This window comes from Nyctibius grandis, chromosome 16, assembly GCF_013368605.1.
Source record: "Nyctibius grandis isolate bNycGra1 chromosome 16, bNycGra1.pri, whole genome shotgun sequence".
In the NCBI taxonomy this organism is placed as follows: domain Eukaryota; kingdom Metazoa; phylum Chordata; class Aves; order Nyctibiiformes; family Nyctibiidae; genus Nyctibius; species Nyctibius grandis.
The window spans coordinates 4,231,094-4,251,298 of NC_090673.1; the positions used below are offsets into that span (position 1 = coordinate 4,231,094).

Consider the following 20,205-nt stretch of genomic DNA (forward strand, 5'->3'; position numbering starts at 1 on the left):
TATTTATCATAAAATTTATTTGCCATTGGTTGTTTTCTTGAAGTTCTTGCATTTTCGATGATGACTCTTGAATTTCTTCTTTAAAGGGCCTGACTGTTTCTGTAGAGAAAAAAAAGTTCATCAGCTTATTCCCAAACCCCAAATCCACCCTGCCCAAGGTAGCTTGAAGAGAAATGGAGTGTGCTTTCCTTTACTGACAGATGAAACAAGCACAGCCCTGGTCACAGAGCCAGCCAGCATCTGTCCTTGCCCTGTCCTGCAGTGTAGCATTCCTTTCTCTGATGGGCATGTGGTTTCATAAGGTACAAACAGTGATGATCTCCCCGTAGAAATGAGCCTAAACTTCATCCAGCCTTTACTTCTCAGTTGGATATGGTTATGGAGGATGCAGCCCCTCCCTCAGGGGCTGCCAGAGAGAGTGGAAGATTCATCTATCTTTATGTATGTAACATGTGCCTGCTTCCCCAACTGGGAAGGATCAGGGTCTGTCCTGGAAGGCAGGACCTGGTCAGCTCCTCAAAAGAGGCAGGAAAAAGGGTCTAGAAGGACCCTGTGACCTCCAAAGGGTTTAACTAGCATTTGTGTGTCTGGGGAGGAAGATTACGGGACCCACAAGACACGCTTCAGTCCCCCTGTTAGAGAGAGTGCGCAGCGGGATCCCCCCAAAGATGAGCTATTTATACAGGCACGAACATCCCTCGTTACTGCAGGCAAGATAAACATTTACTGGTAGTAATTCACACCTCGGGATGCGAGTCAGTGGCTGGCACATGGGGAAAGTCTGTTCTCCTGAACAGCTTTGCACCTTCTGCTGGTTCTCAGACAGAAATAGCTCAAACACCTACAGGCTGGGACCCCGGTTCCACGCTCCCCCGCTGCTGCACGCAGCAGCCTGACTCCCACCTTTCCCCTTTTGTTGCCAGCTGCTCTGCTGACATCCATTCTTCCACCGTCCTCTCCGTTCACGTCACCATTCTGCTTGGCCCCCTCATCCTCGCTGTCTGTTGCAAAGTTGTCGCTGCCCTTTGAGGTTTGTGGAGCTGCTGGGCTTTTTTCTGGGAAGAGTGCAGCTAAAACACAAAGATACAGCTCAGGATCAGTTCCCTGTGCACACAGGTTCTGCCTCCCCGCTAACTTGGCTTTGAGAGCATCTTAAAGGTGATTTGCCAAGCTGCTGCCAGCCTCTGAGCATATATGTGTCACTACTGAAATACTTGGGAAATAAACACACCGGTGTTTTATTGGAAACGTGCCTGGTGCTCTCACTAGCCCCGTGCTGGGAACCGTTCAGCACAGGCGGTTCTGTGGTGTTACACCTCTGCTCTCCTGGTTGTAAGTCAGCAGAACGCCCTGACCTACTTCTGTCAGACTCAAGGACTTGCTGAGAAATGAGGAAAGTAAGAAATACCCTAAAGCAGCAAATCCCGGTGGAGCTTGTACCCCTCTCCTCACACCTTATGTGATCCAACTCCGGCTTATTACTATTTCTATTGCTATTTCTTAGTTGGTGGTGGTAAGCTTTTCTGAAACCCAAGAACCCCGAACTGGATGGAAGTCACACGCTTCTGGCACGCGAGCAGCACGGAGCAGTACAAAGAAGCCAGGAGAAAATTAGCCAACAAGCTCCCTTCAGGACACAGATGATACCAACGTTCCTACTCACGTGGGTACAGGTCACTCATGCTGTCGTCTGTCTCCTCTCCGTCCTCATCGCTGGACTTTGGCTCCCAGAATTCCTCTTGTCTGTACGGCTGCCTGCTCCCGTTCCTGTGGTCATCGCGGTGCTGCGTCCGCTGCTGCTTCTTCTGTCGCAGGCAGGCAGGGACGTACTCCACGCCTTCCTTCTGGCACTCCTCATCTAATAATGCAAGGGGTCGGGCAGCACGTAGCAAGGCTACCCAGTCACCCCAGTCCTCTTCGTTTCCAGCTCTAGCTTGTATTAAATGCAACTCAAAAGTACGTCGAGCTCCAACTCTAATATACATTCATATAATCTACAGCGATACCATGGACCATGAAAGACAGGAAAGATGTTAACATGGAGACTGTGCTGGACACGTGAACCACCCTCTCGGGGGAGTTTTATAACGGCTCCTCTCAAGTAAGGATGTTCCAAGGTATTTTCTGGAGGCCTATTGCTCCCTACATCTGGGATCTTCCTTCCTAGCTAAGGAGCACACACGGCAACAGCAGGACATTACTGCCAAGCTAAAGAAAATGGCTCCCCTTCCTTCATGTAGAGCTACGGGAATCTCAACAGCTCAGGGAAAAACGTCTGTCTGTGTCTTCAGAAAAGCTACTTACATGTTTTTAGGGCCTTCTGATAGCGCTTCCCTTGGACATGACGCAGCACGTGCTCCGGAAACTTGTTGATGTGTCTGAGAGTGAGCTTGCAAAACAGCTGGTGTCTGACAGACAAAGAAAGAGCCAGCAACAGAGTTTAAGTATGCTATTAGTTAATAACTTTTCACTTATGAGCACTGTGCTCAAAGCTGATAAATACTTTATAAAGACTTTCCCAGTCTCCCAAAACCCATAAACACTCAAGAACTTTCTAAGGCTCAACCACTTTATGTCTGAGATTGAACGAAGTGTGAAGCATAACACACGAGGATGAATACGTACAGATTCTTTGTGCTGGGCACTATATGGGGCTCAAACTTGCCGTAGTCAAACTCTCTGGCTGTCTTTATCAGCCGCTGATACTTCTTGCCATTAGTGTAAGCCTGCAGCTCCGACAGCCGACATGGCATCTCGTGGCCTGTCAGCCTGCATCTCACCTGAAGAAAAACGGTGTCTGGTCAGGGAAACCCAGGGATTACCCCAGGGCTGGGGAGGGCAGGGGAGACCTCAAGCACCCACCAGCCTCCTCCTCCCCGGCCCCCCTCCGACTTCCACAGCGGGAGAAACGCCTCCGGGCCAGGGAGCTCGCTGGGGCCGAGCCCATCTGCCGGGGTACCCTCCCCAGCCTGCTGCCAACCGGCCTCGACCCTCCCACGGCCCCCTCAGGGGACGCGGCCCCGGGATCCCCTCACGAACCCCCTCATAGCCCCCTTCCAGGGGCGGCCCCGGCCCTCAAGGCGCCCCTCAGCCCCGCACGGCCCGGCCCCAGCCCCACCTTGCCCGGCTCCGCGAGGCTGAGCAGCGGGTGCTGCTGCAGGAAGAGCCGCTCCTCCTCGGGCACCGCCGCCACGGCCGCGCCGCCGCCAGGCCCCGGCCCCGCCATAGAGCAGCGCCGCCAGACAGGAGCTCGGCTCCACTTCCGGTGCCGGCCACGCCGGGAGCAGGCGGCACCATAGAGAGGGGCGGCTAGAGAGGGGCCTGCCCACCTGCCCGCGCCGGGGCTCTCTGGGCCGGAGGCGGTGGAGGGGGGACGGTGGCGGAGTTGCTATGGCGGCGTGGAGGCTGCTGCTGCGCAGGGGGCCGCGGCTGCTGCGGGAGCGCCGGGGCCGGGTGAGGGCTGAGGGGAGCGCGGCCGGGCCGGGCCGGGCCGGGCCTGGGCTGAGGGGAGCGGGTGGGGGCTGAGGGGAGCGGGGCCGGGCCGGGCCGGGCCCGGGCTGAGGGGAGCGGGTGGGGGCTGAGGGGAGCGGGGCCGAGCCGGGTGAGGCCCCGATCCTGTCCAGGGCCCGTCCCCCCGCGGTGCGCGGCGCTGTACGTGCGCCCGGCCGGGCTCCCCCAGCCGCCACCCTTCCGTTGCCGGGGCCCGGGCTTTGGCTGCGGTGGGTCGGTGCCCCCCGTCGCGGTGTGGGGCCCGGCTTCACTGCACGGGGCGAAGCGGTGCTAAAAGTGAGCGGAATCGGTGGCAAAAAGACTGTAAATGTGTCCTTGTGCTGCTCCAGCGTGGTGGGAAGCGGGGGAGTGGGAAGGGCAGGTGCTTGGCGGGCACTTATTTCGAAAACAAATTAAGATGGTGTGTACATTTGCTGATAGCATGGATGGAAAGGGATAGATCATTTGCTGTGCTAAAGTCAGCTCTGTAGCTGGAATTTGATTTTTTTTTTTTAATTATAACCTAACCCATAGTATTTCACAGGCGGTTGCTCAGATGAGACTTACATCAATGGGTAAACAAAATTTCATGTAATCATTGGGGCAACTGATATCATCTAGATACAAATTTTGCAAAGCAGAGACACTACAAAGGATCTTTCTTATTTCATCTAGGTATCGCATTGCTTGATCAGAAGAACATTTTTTGGATATCCCCTAACTAAAGCAGGTTCTGGTCTGGTCCAGCAGACTAAAGGTAAGAAAAGATTTGCCTGGGCTTCTGTCCTGTGTCAGCCTTATACCAAGAGGTGACATTTCCTGCAGGAATTTGGCCTCTCCTCTCCTGTACAAATCCTATTCCTTGTTTTGTTTTTCTCTAGATGTTTTTTTGAGGTTCTGCAGACCACAAAGTTCTACAACAGCTGCTGATGCATCTGGAGAGGACATCTTACTCAAATGGGGCCTTTTCCTGGTCCCTCTGACCACGTTCTGTCTTGGCACGTGGCAGGTACAAATAAATATTTCGTATTTTCAAGAGATGAGCAGTTGAGGGCTGTCAGGTTTTTCCATCTCTGGCTGTTTAATCTAGTTCAAATCCCATGCAAGGTAAAGATTTGCTGTTATTTTACATTTCTTTTTCCAAGTGTCCATTTGTAAGTCTTTAAAGGAGAGATTCTTATTTTTTACACTTGTATTTCAGTATAAGTATTTCCTTAAATTAAAGTCAGTAGCCTCCACTTCCATATCCCCAATTACCCTGTTTTGGGCCAGGTCTGAGGAGGAACTTATGACAAAGATTGTAAGGCTTGCTGGGGTTATTACATTGCTCTGTTCTACCATAAGGAATTACTTTTGTGTTTGTGTACTTTCAGGTTCAGCGACGAAAGTGGAAGTTAGATTTGATTGCACAACTGGCATCAAGAATTACGTCAGAGCCCATCCCTCTGACATTAGAGTAAGGAAGCTGAGACACTTTATTGTCTACAGAGCACTGCCACTGTGCTAGAATATTAGATATGGTCCCTGCACTAATGAGCTTATGCTAAACTAAACTGCATAAAAATGAAGGAATGCAATGGGAATTGGGACGTGCAAGCAAATCAGAAAGATAGACATCCTGTTAATTTTCTTATTTTTAGTAAAATAAGTGAACGCTTCCTTATGGGATACTCTAAATGCATGTAAAAAGGATAAAACTCTGTTCAGGAGCATGTGGTGTGTAGTTCATACCATATGTAATCCTCCTGGAGAAGGAAGATTTGGTAGCTGGTGCCTGTGATGTCCCAAAGGGATTATTCCTGCAACAGGGAGTCTTGGATCAGTGGCAGGCCCTGCCCCAAGTGTGGAGCAGTTGTGTCAGATATGAGAGAGGTGTTTAAAGTCGCTTGGCTGTATGGCACAACTGTCAAAATGGTTCAATTGTTTGATTTTATGGTCTGAGATGGGAAAGAAAGGCTCCCTGTTGGCTGGATGCACATGCAGCGTATCCACCTGCTGATCAAAGTGGAACTGGGTTACAGATATCAGGGAAAAGAACTGCTGCTCTCTAGATACTCATGATCATCAGTATATTACTGTCCCTGTGATAGTAATAAAATATTAAGCCAGCTGCTTATTCCATGAGGTGTTTGTCTTCAGTTTCTGTTTGCCAGCTGGCCTGAGAGTGAACCATTAGGGAAAAAGAGAATGCCACGATAAAATCCCCTAACTTGATTTGCCTGTCGCAGCCGTGATTCTGTTTTCATCTTGTTCCATGCAGCCCCATGGAATTGAAGGAATTGGAGTACAGACCTGTAAAGGTCCAAGGGCATTTTGACCACTCCAAGGAACTCTATATTTTGCCACGGTCACTTGTGGACCCTCAGCGAGAAGCCAGAGAGGCCGGGCGGCTGACATCCCACCCAGAAAATGGAGCAAATGTCATTACTCCTTTCTACTGCACAGACCTAGGGTGAGCTAATTAAAGTCATGGTTCATCTGAACAACTTCTGTTTTGAAAAGCTGGATCATGGTGGTTGGGTTTATATAAATGGCTCCCTCTCCCTTAAAAGGCGTCTCTCACAGTCTGTTAGGTCACTGAGGCTCGACTCAAAATGGTATTTAAATTCCCCTATAATGTGCACTCATGACAAAAAAATGGCACCAAACATATGGGTCGCTTCTTTCTTTGGTGCTTAGTTTTAAACAGCAGCAGAAATAAATTTCCTTTCACTCACGAGCCATACTTCTTCATGTATCTCTAGGGTCACGATTTTAGTCAACCGAGGATTTGTGCCCAAAAAGAAATTGAAACCAGAGACCAGGCTGAAGGGACAGGTAAGGGGGATACAAGGAACGCTGCGTATTACGTTCTGCCCTGTGATTACCCAGAGGCACTACTGACAAACCAAGAAAGGCAGTAGCCACGTTCAGAATCATGCGAAGTTACTTAAATACAGTCATTGCACTTCTCAAAGAAGATAAACCTTTTCCTCCCACCTTTTTGTTCAGTAAATAATGTTTTTTACAAACAAGGAGCTGTTCTTGATCTGCCTTTTTCCCTGCTGTGGTACAGCACTGCCCTACTGCAGGGCACAACCACTTGATTTATAATCAGACCCCACGAGTGCTGTATTTTTCTACCAGGACCTGGTATGCCAGAATATTAAATAAGTCTTGAAAGATTCCTTTTTTCTCCTCTTCAGATTGAAGATGAAATTTATCTCACTGGCGTGGTGAGGTTGTCAGAAACCCGGAAACCTTTTGTGCCTGAAAATAACATTGAGAAAAACCGCTGGCACTACCGTGACCTGGAGGCTATGGCGAAGGTGACCGGCGCTGAGCCCGTCTTTATTGATGCAGATTTCAGTAAGTCACGGAGGAGCCCAACCCCATCTCCAATTTACATCGGTCTCCCCCACGTTCTGTTCAGTTAGTTATTTCCCCTGGGCGCTCAGAAAGGTAGAATAACGGTATCATTTAGGTTGGAAAAGACCTTTAAGATCATTGAGTCCAACAAGGTGTTGCATATTTCTCTTCTCTTTGGGTATTCTGCTCAGTTTACTCTTTTGAAAGCGATGGACAGCCGGCACTGGGGAAGGGTAGCACGCTCAGAAGAGGTGCAGGTGGTGTTCAATGCCTTGAGCACAACCAGCCACTTGCTGTAGGGCCACCTGCCCCACAGCTCTGGCTTTGCTGGTAACTTGGGAACCCCACTGCCTGAGGAAGAGGAGCAGGGTATCCCCATGACTTACCACCTTCATCCCATCTCTCACAGCAAGGGCAGCTCTATGTGGTGCAGACTAGAGATGTAACTTGTGCGCTGTGTTGTACCTGTAGGAAGCACAGTCCCAGGGGGGCCCATTGGGGGCCAGACAAGAGTGAGCCTGAGGAACGAGCACATGCAGTACATCATCACCTGGTAAGTTACCCAGCCAGGGCTTGACCTTCTACATGGCTTTTTGAATGTAAAGCTTTGAACTGCGTTCTGTTGAAAGCAAGGGAGTTTTTGCCTAGCATTCTTGCTCCTCCATCTGTGAAACTGGATGAGCTCTTAGGTTCAAGCTTTAGGCTTGTGTAGTTTTAGTAACATTTGGAAGGTGATTTGAAATAATTGTGTTTTATTGCACCGCAGCTGACTTAGGGAGGTCCAGTCTGCCTTAAAAAGAAGGTGTAAATGTGTGGGTTTGTTTTTCTTTCATAGGTATGGCTTATGTGCTGCAACTTCATTCTTGTGGTACAGAAAATTTATACAAAAGATACCTCTGTGAGGGGAACAGCTAATCTCTTCTGTACTACAGTCAAGAGCGGAGCAGTATGATCAGTCCAGAATAACTGAAGCACCCAGAGTTTCAGGGCAACATGTTCAGTGGACTTGTGCAGCCATCAAGCTGCAAATTGACTTTAAGCAACTGATGCAGACTCTGAGCTCCTACCAGTGTGTTTTGAATCAGCTTGGAAGCATTGAACTTCAAAACTGTAAGTGGCTGTTGAGACTACTGCATAAATCAGCTTCACTACAAATCTCAAGGATACGTTTTTCTATTGTGGTTGGTTGTAAGCTACAAAGTTTTAACTTCTCCACTGCTGTATTTTCCAAAAGACAACAAGGAATTTCGTGAATCAAAGTTTCTTTGCACTAAGTAGTAATTCCTGAAGTCAAGAGTGGTTCATGGCAGTTGCATCAGAATAAATAAAGAGGGCCTATAGGTGCTTGCCTTGTGACTCACGTTGTGCACCTTAAATCTTCACAGTGACAGACCTGAATTAAATGTTCCTGCGGATACTCAAGTCCAGCTGGGTAAGGCAGCCTGTGGCTTTCTTTGCAAGAGCATGATGAGGGCTAGCAAAAACAAGCAGCTACCTCAGCTGGAGCCTTATCAAGCTTGGTAGCCTCCAACAATGCCACAAGGCCAAGTCAGCACTCAGGAAAGAAGAGAAGCACAACAGTCAAGTTCTTCCCCCACTTCAGCCTGCCTTCACTGACCATTCTTGCCCTGGAAGAGGCATTACAGACCTCCTAAGAGGAGGTCCCCACCTGGTTAGCCTGGCAAGTGTTGTAAACACCCTATATAACCCACACTGTAACTACCTTACAGTGATCTAGAGCTATTTCCAAGTGAGGGGCATTTGCATAAGCAAGCTCGGCTTAAAGCCAGAACTAGCCTAGCCCATTCAACTTCACCATCACACAGCATGCGCAGCTGAGCTGCTATTGATGGGCTGCGTGTTCAGAGAGGAGTTACAACATGGGACTAGTAGTTAAGTGCAGTTGTTCCAATTAACGTAATAACTTGCTCTGTACAACTGTTTCTGTGCAGCACTATTCAATCATTCCATGGAAGGCAATGCTGATGTGCTACCCACTGCCCGGAACACTCCCATTAACAGAGACCACGGGAACTTAATCTGGGATTTATTCTTTTTATGTACACAAAACACTGTAGCAATCCAGTACATCTTTAGCCCAGCTTAGTAGCCAGTTCTTTAGCCTTTGCTTTTTCAAGCTTAGCAATGCGAGCCACTGATTTTGGACCCAAGACGTTACCACCCCAGTGACGACGGATCTGCAAAGAAGTGAGAACAGGTTAGATGCCTCGTACAACCTCTTACTACGTCATTCAAACAACTCGCTCAATCCCCCTCCTTTATGCGCAAGGGGAAGAAGCTCCCTCAAGTAGGAAGTCCTACACATTTCAAGCGGTGAACTACGTTTTGGGGCAGCGCAGATACACACGAGTTTAAAGACTTTCCCCATGAATGGTGCTGGATTCAGCCATCACATATGGAGATGGAGTTGAGCCGAGCAGAAGCTGGTGTCCTCTCTACAATCCTAGCCCTGTGATAGCACCATTTACTTGTAACTCAGGGAGAGTGTTCGTATTTTACCCCACCCTCAGGTAGAGAATCTGGATACATCATAAGCAAACCGAGGTGCAACACACCCACGAGGCTTAAAGCTGATGTCACGGTGTCTGAAGTAATTTGCATTTCACGGGGAAGCTTTTGGAGATATTACCAGTACAAACTAAAAGGCTAACAGCACAGAGAATCTTACCTCATCGTATCTGTCATTGTAGTTGGTCTTGACAGCCTCCACCAGCTTTGCAAGGGCTCCCTTATCCTCCCTGTTGGGCATAGTTTTAGTTCCTTTAGAGACTCAATTTAACACTTTCTCTAAATTTTTTGCCTCAGCATTTAAGAGCTCGTAGTAGCAATGTGATTTTTCAGGTTAAGCATAAGCATCATTTGCCAAGGAGAAGTCACTCCAACCATCAATGCTTTAGGAACCTGCACTGCTCAGACTAAGGTTGATATAGTTCCATCTATGTATTTTAGAGTAACCATCCCTTTTGGTAAGCCAAAGTAATCTGTATCATCAAGATCCGATATAGCTCTTCATACAAAAGGACATCTACATTACACATTACAGAGGCAGTATTTTACTTACTAGTTTAAACTAGAGACACCCCCGTTTGCTGTCCATCTGCCCTATAGTCTGTGCTTACAGGCAGTTTGCTTTGTCCACTACAGTGGTTCAAGTCAGCGCACAGAATACTTACGGGTTCACTTGGGTGAAAGCAACAGAGGTACAAGTTTTCCTGTGGACCAGTCGCCCCAGTCTGGCTTTGCCCTTGATGATGCAGTATGGCACTCCCATCTTGCGGCACAGAGCAGGCAAGAAGACCACCAGCTGAAAAGAAAGGGAGTGTGCTGCATAACTGAGGGAGAACATCTTCTAATGCTTTGAGTCAGCCTGGGCTATGGCAATTGCTCAGTGTTAAAAAGCTCGTTTTGCTCTTCACTGTTGATTCAGGTGAAGAAATTCATACATCATTGCAAGGGCCAAGCCTCATTGTAATGCCAGGACAACTATGAACACGCATAAGTATTCCAGTTCTGGTAAATAGGGCTTGTTCTGTACTCTCTTTTCACGCAATAAATTTGTCCTAAAATGCATTTCCACCCCAAGCCCAGTTCTGACCTCAGCTTAAGTTACACAGGTAGGCTGTAAGGTGCCAGCGAGCATGCTTACCTCAATGGGGTCTACATCGTGGGCAATAACTACAAGCTGAGCTTTCTTGTTCTCTACCAGAGTTGTGACACTGTTAATACCTGAAAAACAAGTTAAAGGTAAGCTTTGATTCCACTCAGTCTATCTTCAGACCTTTCCTATAAGCGTCGTACAACCAGCTCAGATTCCACAGCGCAGCTTCATTATGAAAGTTGTGAAAACTTTTCACACCCATTCAGTAGCACAGAGAAGAGATTCCATGGACAATCTGCTAAAGCTCAGGGTTAAAAAGCTCGTCTGTTTTGCTCTTCACTTTGAGCTCAGGTGAAGAAATTCATACATCATTGCAATAGCTTGTCCAATCCTGTCTGGCTGGAGCACAGCACCAGCTCTTCTCATCAGTTTTCTAACTAAATACCACACTCCCAAATATGCAAGCAGCCAAGTCCGTGTACAAAGTTACCTGCTCGGAGGACTGGCGGCCGCTTAGTCGGCGCATCTCCCTTTCCTGCAGCTTTCTGCTCAGCACGAGCCAGTAGCCTCTGCTTCTTCTCTTGCTTATTTTCTGGCCTGTATTTGTGTGCCAGCTTCAGAAGCTGTGTAGCTGGAAGAGAACATTTACTAGTTAGTTAGTTGCATGACCTGAAAAAAATCTAAGCATTACTTTTAAAAGACTACAGTGCATCAGCGATCTTGGTGGTTGTCATCAAATGTATTTAGACAGCAAAAAGTTAGCATCATTTGCACGGTGCAAGAGCAGAGCACCTCTAGAGCCCATATTTACCTCTACGTGCACCTCTGCTGGCAGTGAGAGCTCCTTCACTGTTTGGATGAGGAAATGCCTGTGGACCCCCACAGCCATTATGGTTAGAGGTGATGCCCTTCCTCCTTTAAAGCAAGCAACTTGTTTGGCAACATCTATGAGGGAATTACTCTACACAGGCAGAAAGTTTCTTGCATAGACACTGTCACCTGGAAAAGACTATTTACTCGTTTCACAGAAGACCCTGCAGTCCCTTCTTCCCGGGTATCAATGTCAGCCTGCAGGACGCTGGCTTTCCCCCCAAAGCCTGCACTCATACAGATTTCTCAAACTATCTGTTTACACGGTTAAAAGAACCCGACGTGGTTCTACATCAAGCTGGAAGAATGGCTTCTGATGGAAACATGTAAAGATAACCCTGGGTTTGGGTCATTAAGTAAGCTTTGGTATTTTCTATACCCCTTTTTCAAAGTACATAGCAGCTACCAACACTTAAGCCAGCAAATTCAGACAGCAGCTCGCTGCTGACATCACACCAGGCACTATTAAAGCCTCCCAGGATACTTTCCAGCTTACCTTTAAGTCTTATTTTGGTTTTTTTTTTTCTTCTCTGAGGCACATCCCATTAATGACCCACGTCAAGAGAGCTTTGCAGGGCACATCCTTACCTGTTTGGCGGTCCAAAGCCTGAGTGAACTGGTTAATGGCAGGAGGCACCTTCAAGCGCTTGTAAAGAATGGACCTCTGGCGCTGCAGCCTGATGTAGCGCGGCCATTTCACAAAACGTGTGAGATCACGCTTCGGCTGGATATCCTGTCCTAAAAATACAGACTTTAACTCACAGCTGTTCCAAACCCACACACCAACAGCACTGAACAGGCACGGGTGCATCAGTGATCTTGGTGGTGATGTGTCAGCACTATCACTCAGATAGCAAATATTCTTTCACATCATCTGCACACCGTACAAGAACAGCACTACACAAGTCTGGATTGATCTACCACACCATGCGAAAGGGCAAGATTCATCACAATGGAACTATATAATGACTCTATGTAATATGGGAAATTCAGCAAGTTGTCCACAGACATCTTCATATACCTAGTAAAGGGCAGCTCTTAACTGCAGGCAGCAAGGCAACTGCCTTCATCACTCTCTCCACTCTACAGCCTTATTACAATACGCTCCTGGTGACGGTTTAGACATCATAAAACAAAAAAGCCTTGAGCGAGTAGCCCAAATACCCACTTACTCACCAATGCCAAAGTTCTTGGGCCTCTTCTCAAAGAGGGGATTGACAACCTTCTTGGCCTCCTGCTTCTTGACTACAGCAGGGGCCGGTGCCACCTTCTTGCCCTTGGCCTTCTTCCCTTTCGGCTGCAAGTAAGAAATACACTCTTCCTTCTTTTGCCTCCAGTACTTGTGTACTTAAAAGAGCTTTCAGTCCACCTTGGAAATGCTTTTTCCCAGGCATTTCACCAGCCTGGCAGCCTCCCAGCGAGAGCAAATCCTTCACTTGGACTTTAAAAGGTTTATGAACCTGCCTGACAGAGACGCCGCTTAAAACCGCGTCTTGCTCTCCTCGGCCGGGCAGCAACCGCCCAAGGAGCGGCTGGCGCTCCCCAGCCCAGCGCTCCCGACACCGCCAGCAGCCGAGACATCCCCACCGCGGGCTACTGGCCACGGAGCTCGGCCCGGGATCCGCCTACACCGGGAAAAACTTGCGGCCTGGGAGGACTGCCCCGCTCCCTGCAGCCCGAGCCGGGAGAAGCCTGGGCCGGGCGGCGCCGCGCTGCGTGGCCGCCCCGCTGCAGGCGGGTAGGCCCAGACCCGGCCTCCCCCGGACGGGCGCCGGTCACCGCAAACCGGGCACGAAACACCCCTCCCACCGCCCCACCAAGCGACCGAGCACCCGCGCGGCTCTCCCTGCCGGGCCGCGGCCCAGCGATGGGGGCGGATGGCGGCGGATGATCCCAGCACCCCCCCGGCGCCAACACTCACCATCTTGGAGTGAGGAAGAGAAAGGCGGAGCGGTGCATGCTGGGAAATATCTATGGGGCGCGACGTCTCGCGAGAGGACGGCGGCGTTGGCGCGGCGGGGCGGGGCGCGGGGGGGTGAGAGGGGCCGCCATGGCGCAGCAGCGGGTGTTGCCGCAGAGCAAGGAGACTCTGCTGCAGTCCTACAACAAGCGCCTCAAGGACGATGTCAAGTCCATCATGGACAACTTCACCGAAATCATCAAGACGGCCAAGGTGAGCCTGGGCCGTAGCCGAGCCCCGAGGGGAGGGGGCCGCGCCCGCTGGAGCACCCGGGTTCCTGAGGGGAGAGAGGCGGGTCCTCCCCGGGGGCAGCTTTGAGGAGGGACGGGCGCCCTGAGGAGAGAGGGGTCGGCTGTGAGGGGAGAGCAGGGGCCCTGAAGAGAGAGGGGGCGGCTGTGAGGGGAGAGCGAGCCCCTGAGGGGAGGGTGGGGAGGCGGTGGGGGCACCTTTCTCTCGGTTCCCCCGAAGGCAGGCGTCAGGGAAGAGGGTTCCTTCCCCAGGCGGCAGTCGGTTCTCCCCGACTGCTGCTGGCCTCCCTGCCTCCGCCTGGCAGGCAGCGAAGCCCTGTTGCTGACCGGGGTAGAACCGCAGAAGCAAGCGGTGAGGGTAGTGACGATGATCTGTGGGTGCCATAGAGTCCAGAGGCCGCCCTAGGGATTCCAGGTGTGGATTGAACTGAAATGAGATGCCTTATAATGTAGTAATCGTGTATCAGGATTTTAGTTTGTAAAGGTGGATACGTATACTTTTTTCTTTAGATTGAGGATGAAACTCAAGTCTCTCGAGCAACCCAGGGGGAACAAGATAACTATGAGATGCATGTCAGAGCTGCAAACATTGTGAGTAGCATTCTGCTGTTCAAATCGGTGGGCATCACATCCTTCAGGTACTGCGTCTAGGGCAGCCTTTATAACTCACGAGTTCTGCTACTAGAAGAGTAACCTGATGTTTGGGGTGGCTGTTGGGTGAAACCCTTCTCTAGGGGGAAAGCTGGGTAGCCTGGCTTGTCAGCTATAGGCTTCTGTAAGAATCGTCACGTAATGTGGGCGTTTCGACTTTATGCAAGGCTTGGGTTGAAGGAACAGCGTGGAGATCTTGTTTTAGAATTGGAGCAAAGCACTGTTTTGATATACTGTGTGATATGTGGTTTTTCTCCCTGTTAAAGGTCCGAGCTGGTGAGTCCCTGATGAAACTTGTGTCCGACCTGAAGCAGTTCTTGATCCTCAATGATTTCCCCTCTGTGAATGAAGCTATCAACCAGCGCAACCAGCAGCTGAGAAGCTTGCAGGAGGAATGTGACAAGAAGTTGATTGCGCTACGGGATGAGATCTCCATTGACCTGTACGAGCTAGAAGAAGAATATTACTCTTCCAGGTACAAATAGGGCAGTGGACTTCTGCCTTATGACTCCAGCCCTTTTGGTGTAGTTAGTCCAGACAAACAAGTAGGCCTTAGCGTATGTAGGTCTTGAGAATGTTCCGAACAAAATTTCACTCCTGTTTTTAATTAGGTCAAACTCTTTTTCCTGCAACTAAAACAACTGCCTTTTCCTTGTAGATACCCTACAGGGTATAAATGTCATGGTGCAGGAGGTATTTGCAGCATCCAACTCTAGGTGCCTGCTTTAGTTGGCTAGATTTGACAGATAATTTGCTTAGGCTTCCTTTGTCATCATTGTAAAAGGTGATGAATTTCCTTGGGGGTATAGGCTTCTGCCTGAGTATCCCTCTGGAGGAGCCTCTGTCTCTCTCCCTAGAGAGACTAGCTAGCTGAGTGGGGTCCTCATGTTAGATGAGATCACCACGTGTGCATGGTGAGTTCTTTCACAAGTGACCTGGTTACCCAGTGTGCCTTTTCCCTTGTAGCCCCCTGCCTCCGGCTGCCTGGAGTCCTGTCGGGGTGAACGCTTGAAATGAGCAAGACAGACTTGCTCAGTTTCATTGAATTATGAAGTATTATGATAGGATTTTCTACAGAATACTTATTACTGATTTGTTTGTGGTATTTTTAATATTTTAAAAAGACTCTTAGAAAACAGGCTTTAGAGAATTCAGACACTTTATTTTTTTATTTTATTTTCTGTCATGCACTCCAGCACTTCTAGTTGATGATGCAGTAAATGAAAGCAGGAGAAAACAAATGAGAACCTGATTTTTTTGGCTGCACTGTCCAAGCTAGATGAAGTCAGTGCAATAATGCTAAGACACTAAACAAAAACTTAACTTTTGAAAATCTTATTTAGAACTGTAATGACCAGGTTTTCTATTTTTTGCCTTTCCCTTCTTTCTAAAAATGCTGAATGCCTATAACCCCAGCAAGGTCAACTAAAACCCTAATTGCTCAATATTTTGGAAGTTGGGCCATTATTTATGCATAATATACGTATTTTAAGAGTGAAAAGGTATTGATATGACATAGCTTAGGAATAGGAAGAAAACTCGAGGTAAAAGTTCAGAGTTTTTTTTCAAACTACTCAGTTTTTTGGGGGGTAGCAAGGGATCCTGGAAATATTTCAGAAATTAAGAGTGATGGTTGCAAACCCAAGCACCAGTCCAGGCCCTGATAGGTCAGGGGTGCCTCCCCTCTGTAGGCTGCACACAGCATAGCAGTGAGCTGCATCCAAAGCGATGCAGTGTGGGATGACAGTGCCTCACGCGTGCCAGATGTGCTTCTCTCACACTGTCACCAGACTGCCACCACTGTGTGTCAGTAGCTTTAACTTTTGGACTAAGGGGTTCAGACCGTGCTGGCATGGTCTGTTCACCTGCCTGGCACCAGCTGCCATGTAAAGCAGCCCTTCGTAACAGGACTAACATCTAAGCACAAATGTTGGCATACACCAAATGGATTTGCCTTCGTGCTCTTTCTTACAAGAGTGGTCACAAGGTGAGGAAACTTGGCAACTCTACAGAGCTATAATCCCTCCACTGAAACCTGTTATCGTGTAGCACTTAGTCGTTTGCTTTTAGCACTTCCTTCCTGTGCTCTTTCCTGTCTTTTTCTGCACCAAAGAAATTGTGTGTGTGTGAATATAGAAACAGGGATTTATTCAAAGTCCTTTTATAATTGGAGTACTAAGATATTTTTAATGAAACCTTTTTGTCTAATGTGGGGGAAAAAGGGTTTCTGTTATGTCACATAGTCATAGAGTGATAATCATGTTTAAATGGCTGTAAATGCAATAGCTGGTTTGCCCACAAATGGGCATTCTGTGCTGTCCTGGGAGCCCAGCTGGGGTTGCCTCTCTGCACCTTCTGTTACCTTCTTATGGGGCTTGATCCCACAGGATTTATAGAGAGGTGTGCAGTCCCGTGAGGCCAGGACATGGGTTCTGTACAGCCATCCTGCCAAACTGCTCCCCCATGCTCCAGTTTCCGTGAAGGTCACTGGTTAGTTTATTTAAGGCTGTAGAAAAGCAAGTTCCCTGCAGCAGCACACCTCTGGGTGCTGCACAGCTGAGAGCTGCCCCGTGCAGTGTAGCTTGTTTGGTCTCTGTGTGCTGCTCCCGACCACTGTGAGAAGCACGTGGGAGGGAGCATCTCCTGCCCAGCAGTTGTCACTGCCATTGTGCTACGGGGGCTTAGGAGGCAGCCCCTTGCCCGTAGTGAGTAACTAATAGGATGTGTCTCAGGTGTAGGGTCAGGTTTCATTGCTGGGCTTTTTATATGTACATGGGGGTTTTGATGAGGAGACCTGAAAGCAGGTCCTTGAAACTAAAAGCTGATTGTTCTGAAGGGATCTTTGCTTTCAGTCCCTGTGTTCAGGTAGTTTCCTAGAGCTGTTCCTCAGCGCACAGACCTGGCTGCATGGCCCAAGAGGGAGTAGTGAATCCCTTCCATGCACTGACAAACCCGCAGTCAAAGGACAGAGTAGCAAGTTGGGCAGTGCTGCTGGGGCTGTGCAGTAGCATTCACCCTGGCTTTTGAGGAGTGTTACGTGAGAGGCGAAGCTTAGGCTTTTGGAACTGTTCTAACCGGGGCAGCAGGAGGAGCAGTTATACTTCTGATGCAGCTCAGATTTTCTAAGTAACTCACCTGCCAAGATGGGGTGGATGCTGTGTCCAGTTTCTCCTTGGAAACCACGGCCTGAGGTCTAAGACTGACAGAAAAGGAGTCATCATTGTGGTTCAGTCCTGAAGGTCTTTGCTAATTGAACCCAGCTTCACTGTGTGTTGGGGACTGTAGGGAAGGGTCATCTGCCAAGGGATTTTACAAAGGCCCCAGATATAAAACCTTTACTCGCTGCCTTCTCACTTCTACTGCAAAACCGGCTGGCTGATGCTGCCAGAAAAGAGCTCAGAAGTAGATGCTTGCAACTGGTGCTTTGTGTGCTTACTCCTCAAAGCGGAAACTCCAAATCCAGCTTGCCTTCTCTCATCCTAAACCCCAGACTTGCACTTATGTTCCATTGCTCCCTCCTCTGAGATCACAGGAGCTGTCTTGAGTGTGGGGTTAGATCTCAACATGTTTCATGTTTGTGCAGTTTGAAGTGTCTCATTTCTACGCTTAAAATATTTCCCTAAGCCTCTATTCAAGTCCATACACTAAAAATGTAAATAAAGCTGCGACAACAAAATCACTTGACCCATTGGGTTTGTTTTACTCTGAACGCAAGCTGCTTTCTGCTCCAGCACTCACTTTGTCTTGGCTGTCTCTTGTGTGTGCAGCTCCTTCTTCTCTTTGGAATTTGTTTTGGTTTTATTCCAGTTTCTTCCATCATTTTTCTTTTTAATTTTGGCCCTTCCACACTGTGTTTTCCTCAGAGCACAGGCAAGAATTAGCCAGTTGTTTCAAAACATTACTTTCCCACACTGCCGGTTCAGCCAGCTCTATGGTTTACAGTGGTCAAATCCAGCAAGCTGCTTTTAGAAGAGCTGTTAACTCGAGTTCTGCTGAAACTGGTAGGAGATGTCAGTACTTTATACTCGGGCTGGGGAGCTTCAATGGACGACCCAGACCTTCTGTGGAGCACTTTCTTGAAAGGGCAAGGGTGCAATTAGGTTTCTTCTTTATCGTGACAGGGACAGGTCCTAAAACAGTTGTGCTAGCTTTTTTTGCTGAACTTAAATTTAGAGCAGGATTTACATTTTTTTTCCCCCACTTAGGTTGTGATCTAACTCCAAGTAAAATAATTATGGATGAGGTCCTTGTCTCACTCAAATCAGTAGCAGAACTATTATATTTGGGGTGCCAGGACTTCAGCCCAGATCTTTCCAGGGACGTACAGCATCTGGATTAGAACTGAGCCTCCATTTCAGTTTGTAGCAGCAGTTTTGTCTCTGAGATTCTCCTGATCCTCACCAGGCCCATGAGGTTCAAGACCAGCCCTTAAGGGGTGTCTTGGGGAAGGCCAGTGTCTCAAGACTTGTGAATTTGCGAATGCAGACCTTACATCCATGACCGTTTTTTTGCCATTTTCTTAATGCTTTGCTTCTGTCTTACTCCCCCCACCACCCTTTCCCTCCCTCCCCTCCTCTCTTTATTGCTCCTGCTGCCTCTCCTTACTTGGGGTTGGTTGTTCTGGAAAGCTACAGTCTGTGTGACAGCAATGATCTTCCACTGTGCGAAGCCTACTGGAGACAAGACTTTGCCACGCTGTCCCCCGAAAGCCTCTCCATGCCTCTGACAGCTGCCACAGCAGAGCAGAGCGTTGCTCCCTCCCAGAGCTCAACCCCATCGCACCCCCATGTGAACGGGCACGGGGCAGGCCCCACAGAGCACTCTTGAAGAGGATCCTCTGCTGCTGAACACGTTCCTCCTGGCAGCACTGTGCTGCTGGAAGTCTTCCACCTGCTGTACTGAGCAAGCGTCTCCCGCTGTCAGGAGAACGCGCTGGAGCTGTATTTGCAGGTTTCTGCTCACTGGATAGCCCCAGCGCTTTCTCCACCCCTGCGACACTGCCACGAATGTTCCTCTCCCTTAAGAGATAGTGATAAGTAAATACAAAGTTGATTGTTCTAACAAGTTAGAGTTAGGTTTGCTTTTACATGATGGTTACATGTAGAGGCCGTTAGAAATCCAGTTTGTTTCCATGTGAATCTCAGTAAGTCCAGGCTGGAGTGTTGGGAGTTGAATTTGTTTGGGATAAACTTGGGCCAAATGTGAGTGTTTGGGGTTTTTACCCTGCTTCCCCAGTTATTGACATTCTGGCTGCTTTAAAGCTCTCTCAGGATGGCGTCTGCCAGCCTCTGTTCTACTTAACTCACATAAGAATCCTGTAGTGGTTTTTACACAGCTGTCAGAGTGCTTCACAAACTTGAACTTCTTGCTCACAGTCTCTCAGGAGACCCTTATGGAAGAGCAGCATTCTCCCTTTTGAAGAGGAGAGGGCAAACTGAGGACTCGGACTGAGGTGTTGATGATGCCACTTGCTCGAGGCCATAGATAGAAGCGGCGATGCGCTGTAGTTAGTCCAGTTCCTTTTTCACTGTTTACACAGAAACTTTCTATTAACGCAGCCTGAGCTAACGTGAAGCCGGCGTTTATGTTGGCCAGTAGTTTTGTCTAATTAAAAAATCTTGAGCTGACTGGGGTGTACGGAGCAGTGAGGGACACTCGGTTACTCGGTCAGTTTCCTTCCAAGGACGCACGTTTGGTGCTTTGTCCGCAGCTGTTGAGCACCTTGGCAACCTTCTGCCCTTTCCCTTTGCGTTGACTTGACCCTGGCAGCTGACAGGGGTGTAGCTGGACTGGAGCATGTCATGGCAGCTCCGTGTCTGCACCGCGGAGCCACGGGTGCGTCCCGAACAGCTGAGCCGAGCTTCCCCAGCATTCTGCTGTAACCTCCTTAGGATGTGAATTTTGGTATATGTTTTATTTTATTTTTCTTCCATTCCATTTATTTTTGTAATTAGTTGATTTAATAAAACTAACTCTTTTGTATAATTTTGAAAGCGTCTGTTTTCAGCCACGAGGCTTTG

At 48.8% G+C, this 20,205-nt stretch overlaps 4 protein-coding genes and 4 non-coding genes across 10 annotated transcripts; 2 read left to right on the forward strand and 6 right to left on the reverse strand.

Moving 5' to 3' along the window:
- Window positions 1–3,277, reverse strand: SURF2 (surfeit 2). Its single transcript, XM_068413813.1, has 6 exons — window positions 3,119–3,277; window positions 2,626–2,780; window positions 2,305–2,408; window positions 1,664–1,858; window positions 904–1,070; window positions 1–99 (listed from the first exon to the last, which is right to left on the reverse strand). Exons 1-6 carry the CDS (start codon window positions 3,224–3,226, stop codon window positions 16–18), a joined length of 813 nt encoding a protein of 270 aa, XP_068269914.1. The 5' UTR covers window positions 3,227–3,277; the 3' UTR covers window positions 1–15.
- On the forward strand, window positions 3,275–8,186 carry SURF1 (SURF1 cytochrome c oxidase assembly factor). The gene is made up of 9 exons (XM_068413812.1): window positions 3,275–3,453; window positions 4,165–4,246; window positions 4,371–4,498; window positions 4,863–4,945; window positions 5,750–5,941; window positions 6,234–6,306; window positions 6,675–6,837; window positions 7,309–7,390; window positions 7,673–8,186. Exons 1-9 carry the CDS (start codon window positions 3,391–3,393, stop codon window positions 7,737–7,739), a joined length of 933 nt encoding a protein of 310 aa, XP_068269913.1. The 5' UTR covers window positions 3,275–3,390; the 3' UTR covers window positions 7,740–8,186.
- A 681-nt stretch (window positions 8,187–8,867) lies between these two features.
- RPL7A (ribosomal protein L7a) lies at window positions 8,868–13,378 on the reverse strand. The gene is made up of 8 exons (XM_068414215.1): window positions 13,312–13,378; window positions 12,503–12,673; window positions 11,915–12,064; window positions 10,947–11,087; window positions 10,505–10,584; window positions 10,032–10,162; window positions 9,527–9,596; window positions 8,868–9,035 (listed from the first exon to the last, which is right to left on the reverse strand). Exons 1-8 carry the CDS (start codon window positions 13,376–13,378, stop codon window positions 8,931–8,933), a joined length of 915 nt encoding a protein of 304 aa, XP_068270316.1. The 3' UTR covers window positions 8,868–8,930.
- Window positions 10,239–10,311, reverse strand: LOC137671031 (small nucleolar RNA SNORD36). The gene has a single exon (XR_011049382.1). It is a non-coding gene; the product is annotated as a small nucleolar RNA SNORD36 (small nucleolar RNA).
- Window positions 10,757–10,833, reverse strand: LOC137671037 (small nucleolar RNA SNORD36). Its single transcript, XR_011049388.1, has one exon. It is a non-coding gene; the product is annotated as a small nucleolar RNA SNORD36 (small nucleolar RNA).
- On the reverse strand, window positions 11,164–11,229 carry LOC137671039 (small nucleolar RNA SNORD24). The gene has a single exon (XR_011049390.1). It is a non-coding gene; the product is annotated as a small nucleolar RNA SNORD24 (small nucleolar RNA).
- LOC137671038 (small nucleolar RNA SNORD24) lies at window positions 12,133–12,205 on the reverse strand. The gene has a single exon (XR_011049389.1). It is a non-coding gene; the product is annotated as a small nucleolar RNA SNORD24 (small nucleolar RNA).
- On the forward strand, window positions 13,362–20,170 carry MED22 (mediator complex subunit 22). Of its 3 annotated transcripts, none has more exons than XM_068413972.1 (4): window positions 13,362–13,499; window positions 14,045–14,125; window positions 14,452–14,660; window positions 18,814–20,170. In XM_068413972.1, exons 1-4 carry the CDS (start codon window positions 13,377–13,379, stop codon window positions 19,010–19,012), a joined length of 612 nt encoding a protein of 203 aa, XP_068270073.1. In that variant the 5' UTR covers window positions 13,362–13,376; the 3' UTR covers window positions 19,013–20,170. The 3 variants fall into 3 exon arrangements, with proteins under 3 accessions (XP_068270073.1, XP_068270074.1, XP_068270075.1); XM_068413973.1 differs by having other exon boundaries at window positions 18,820–20,170; XM_068413974.1 differs by lacking the exon at window positions 18,814–20,170 and adding an exon at window positions 15,152–17,861.
- The last annotated feature ends 35 nt before the right edge of the window (window positions 20,171–20,205 follow it).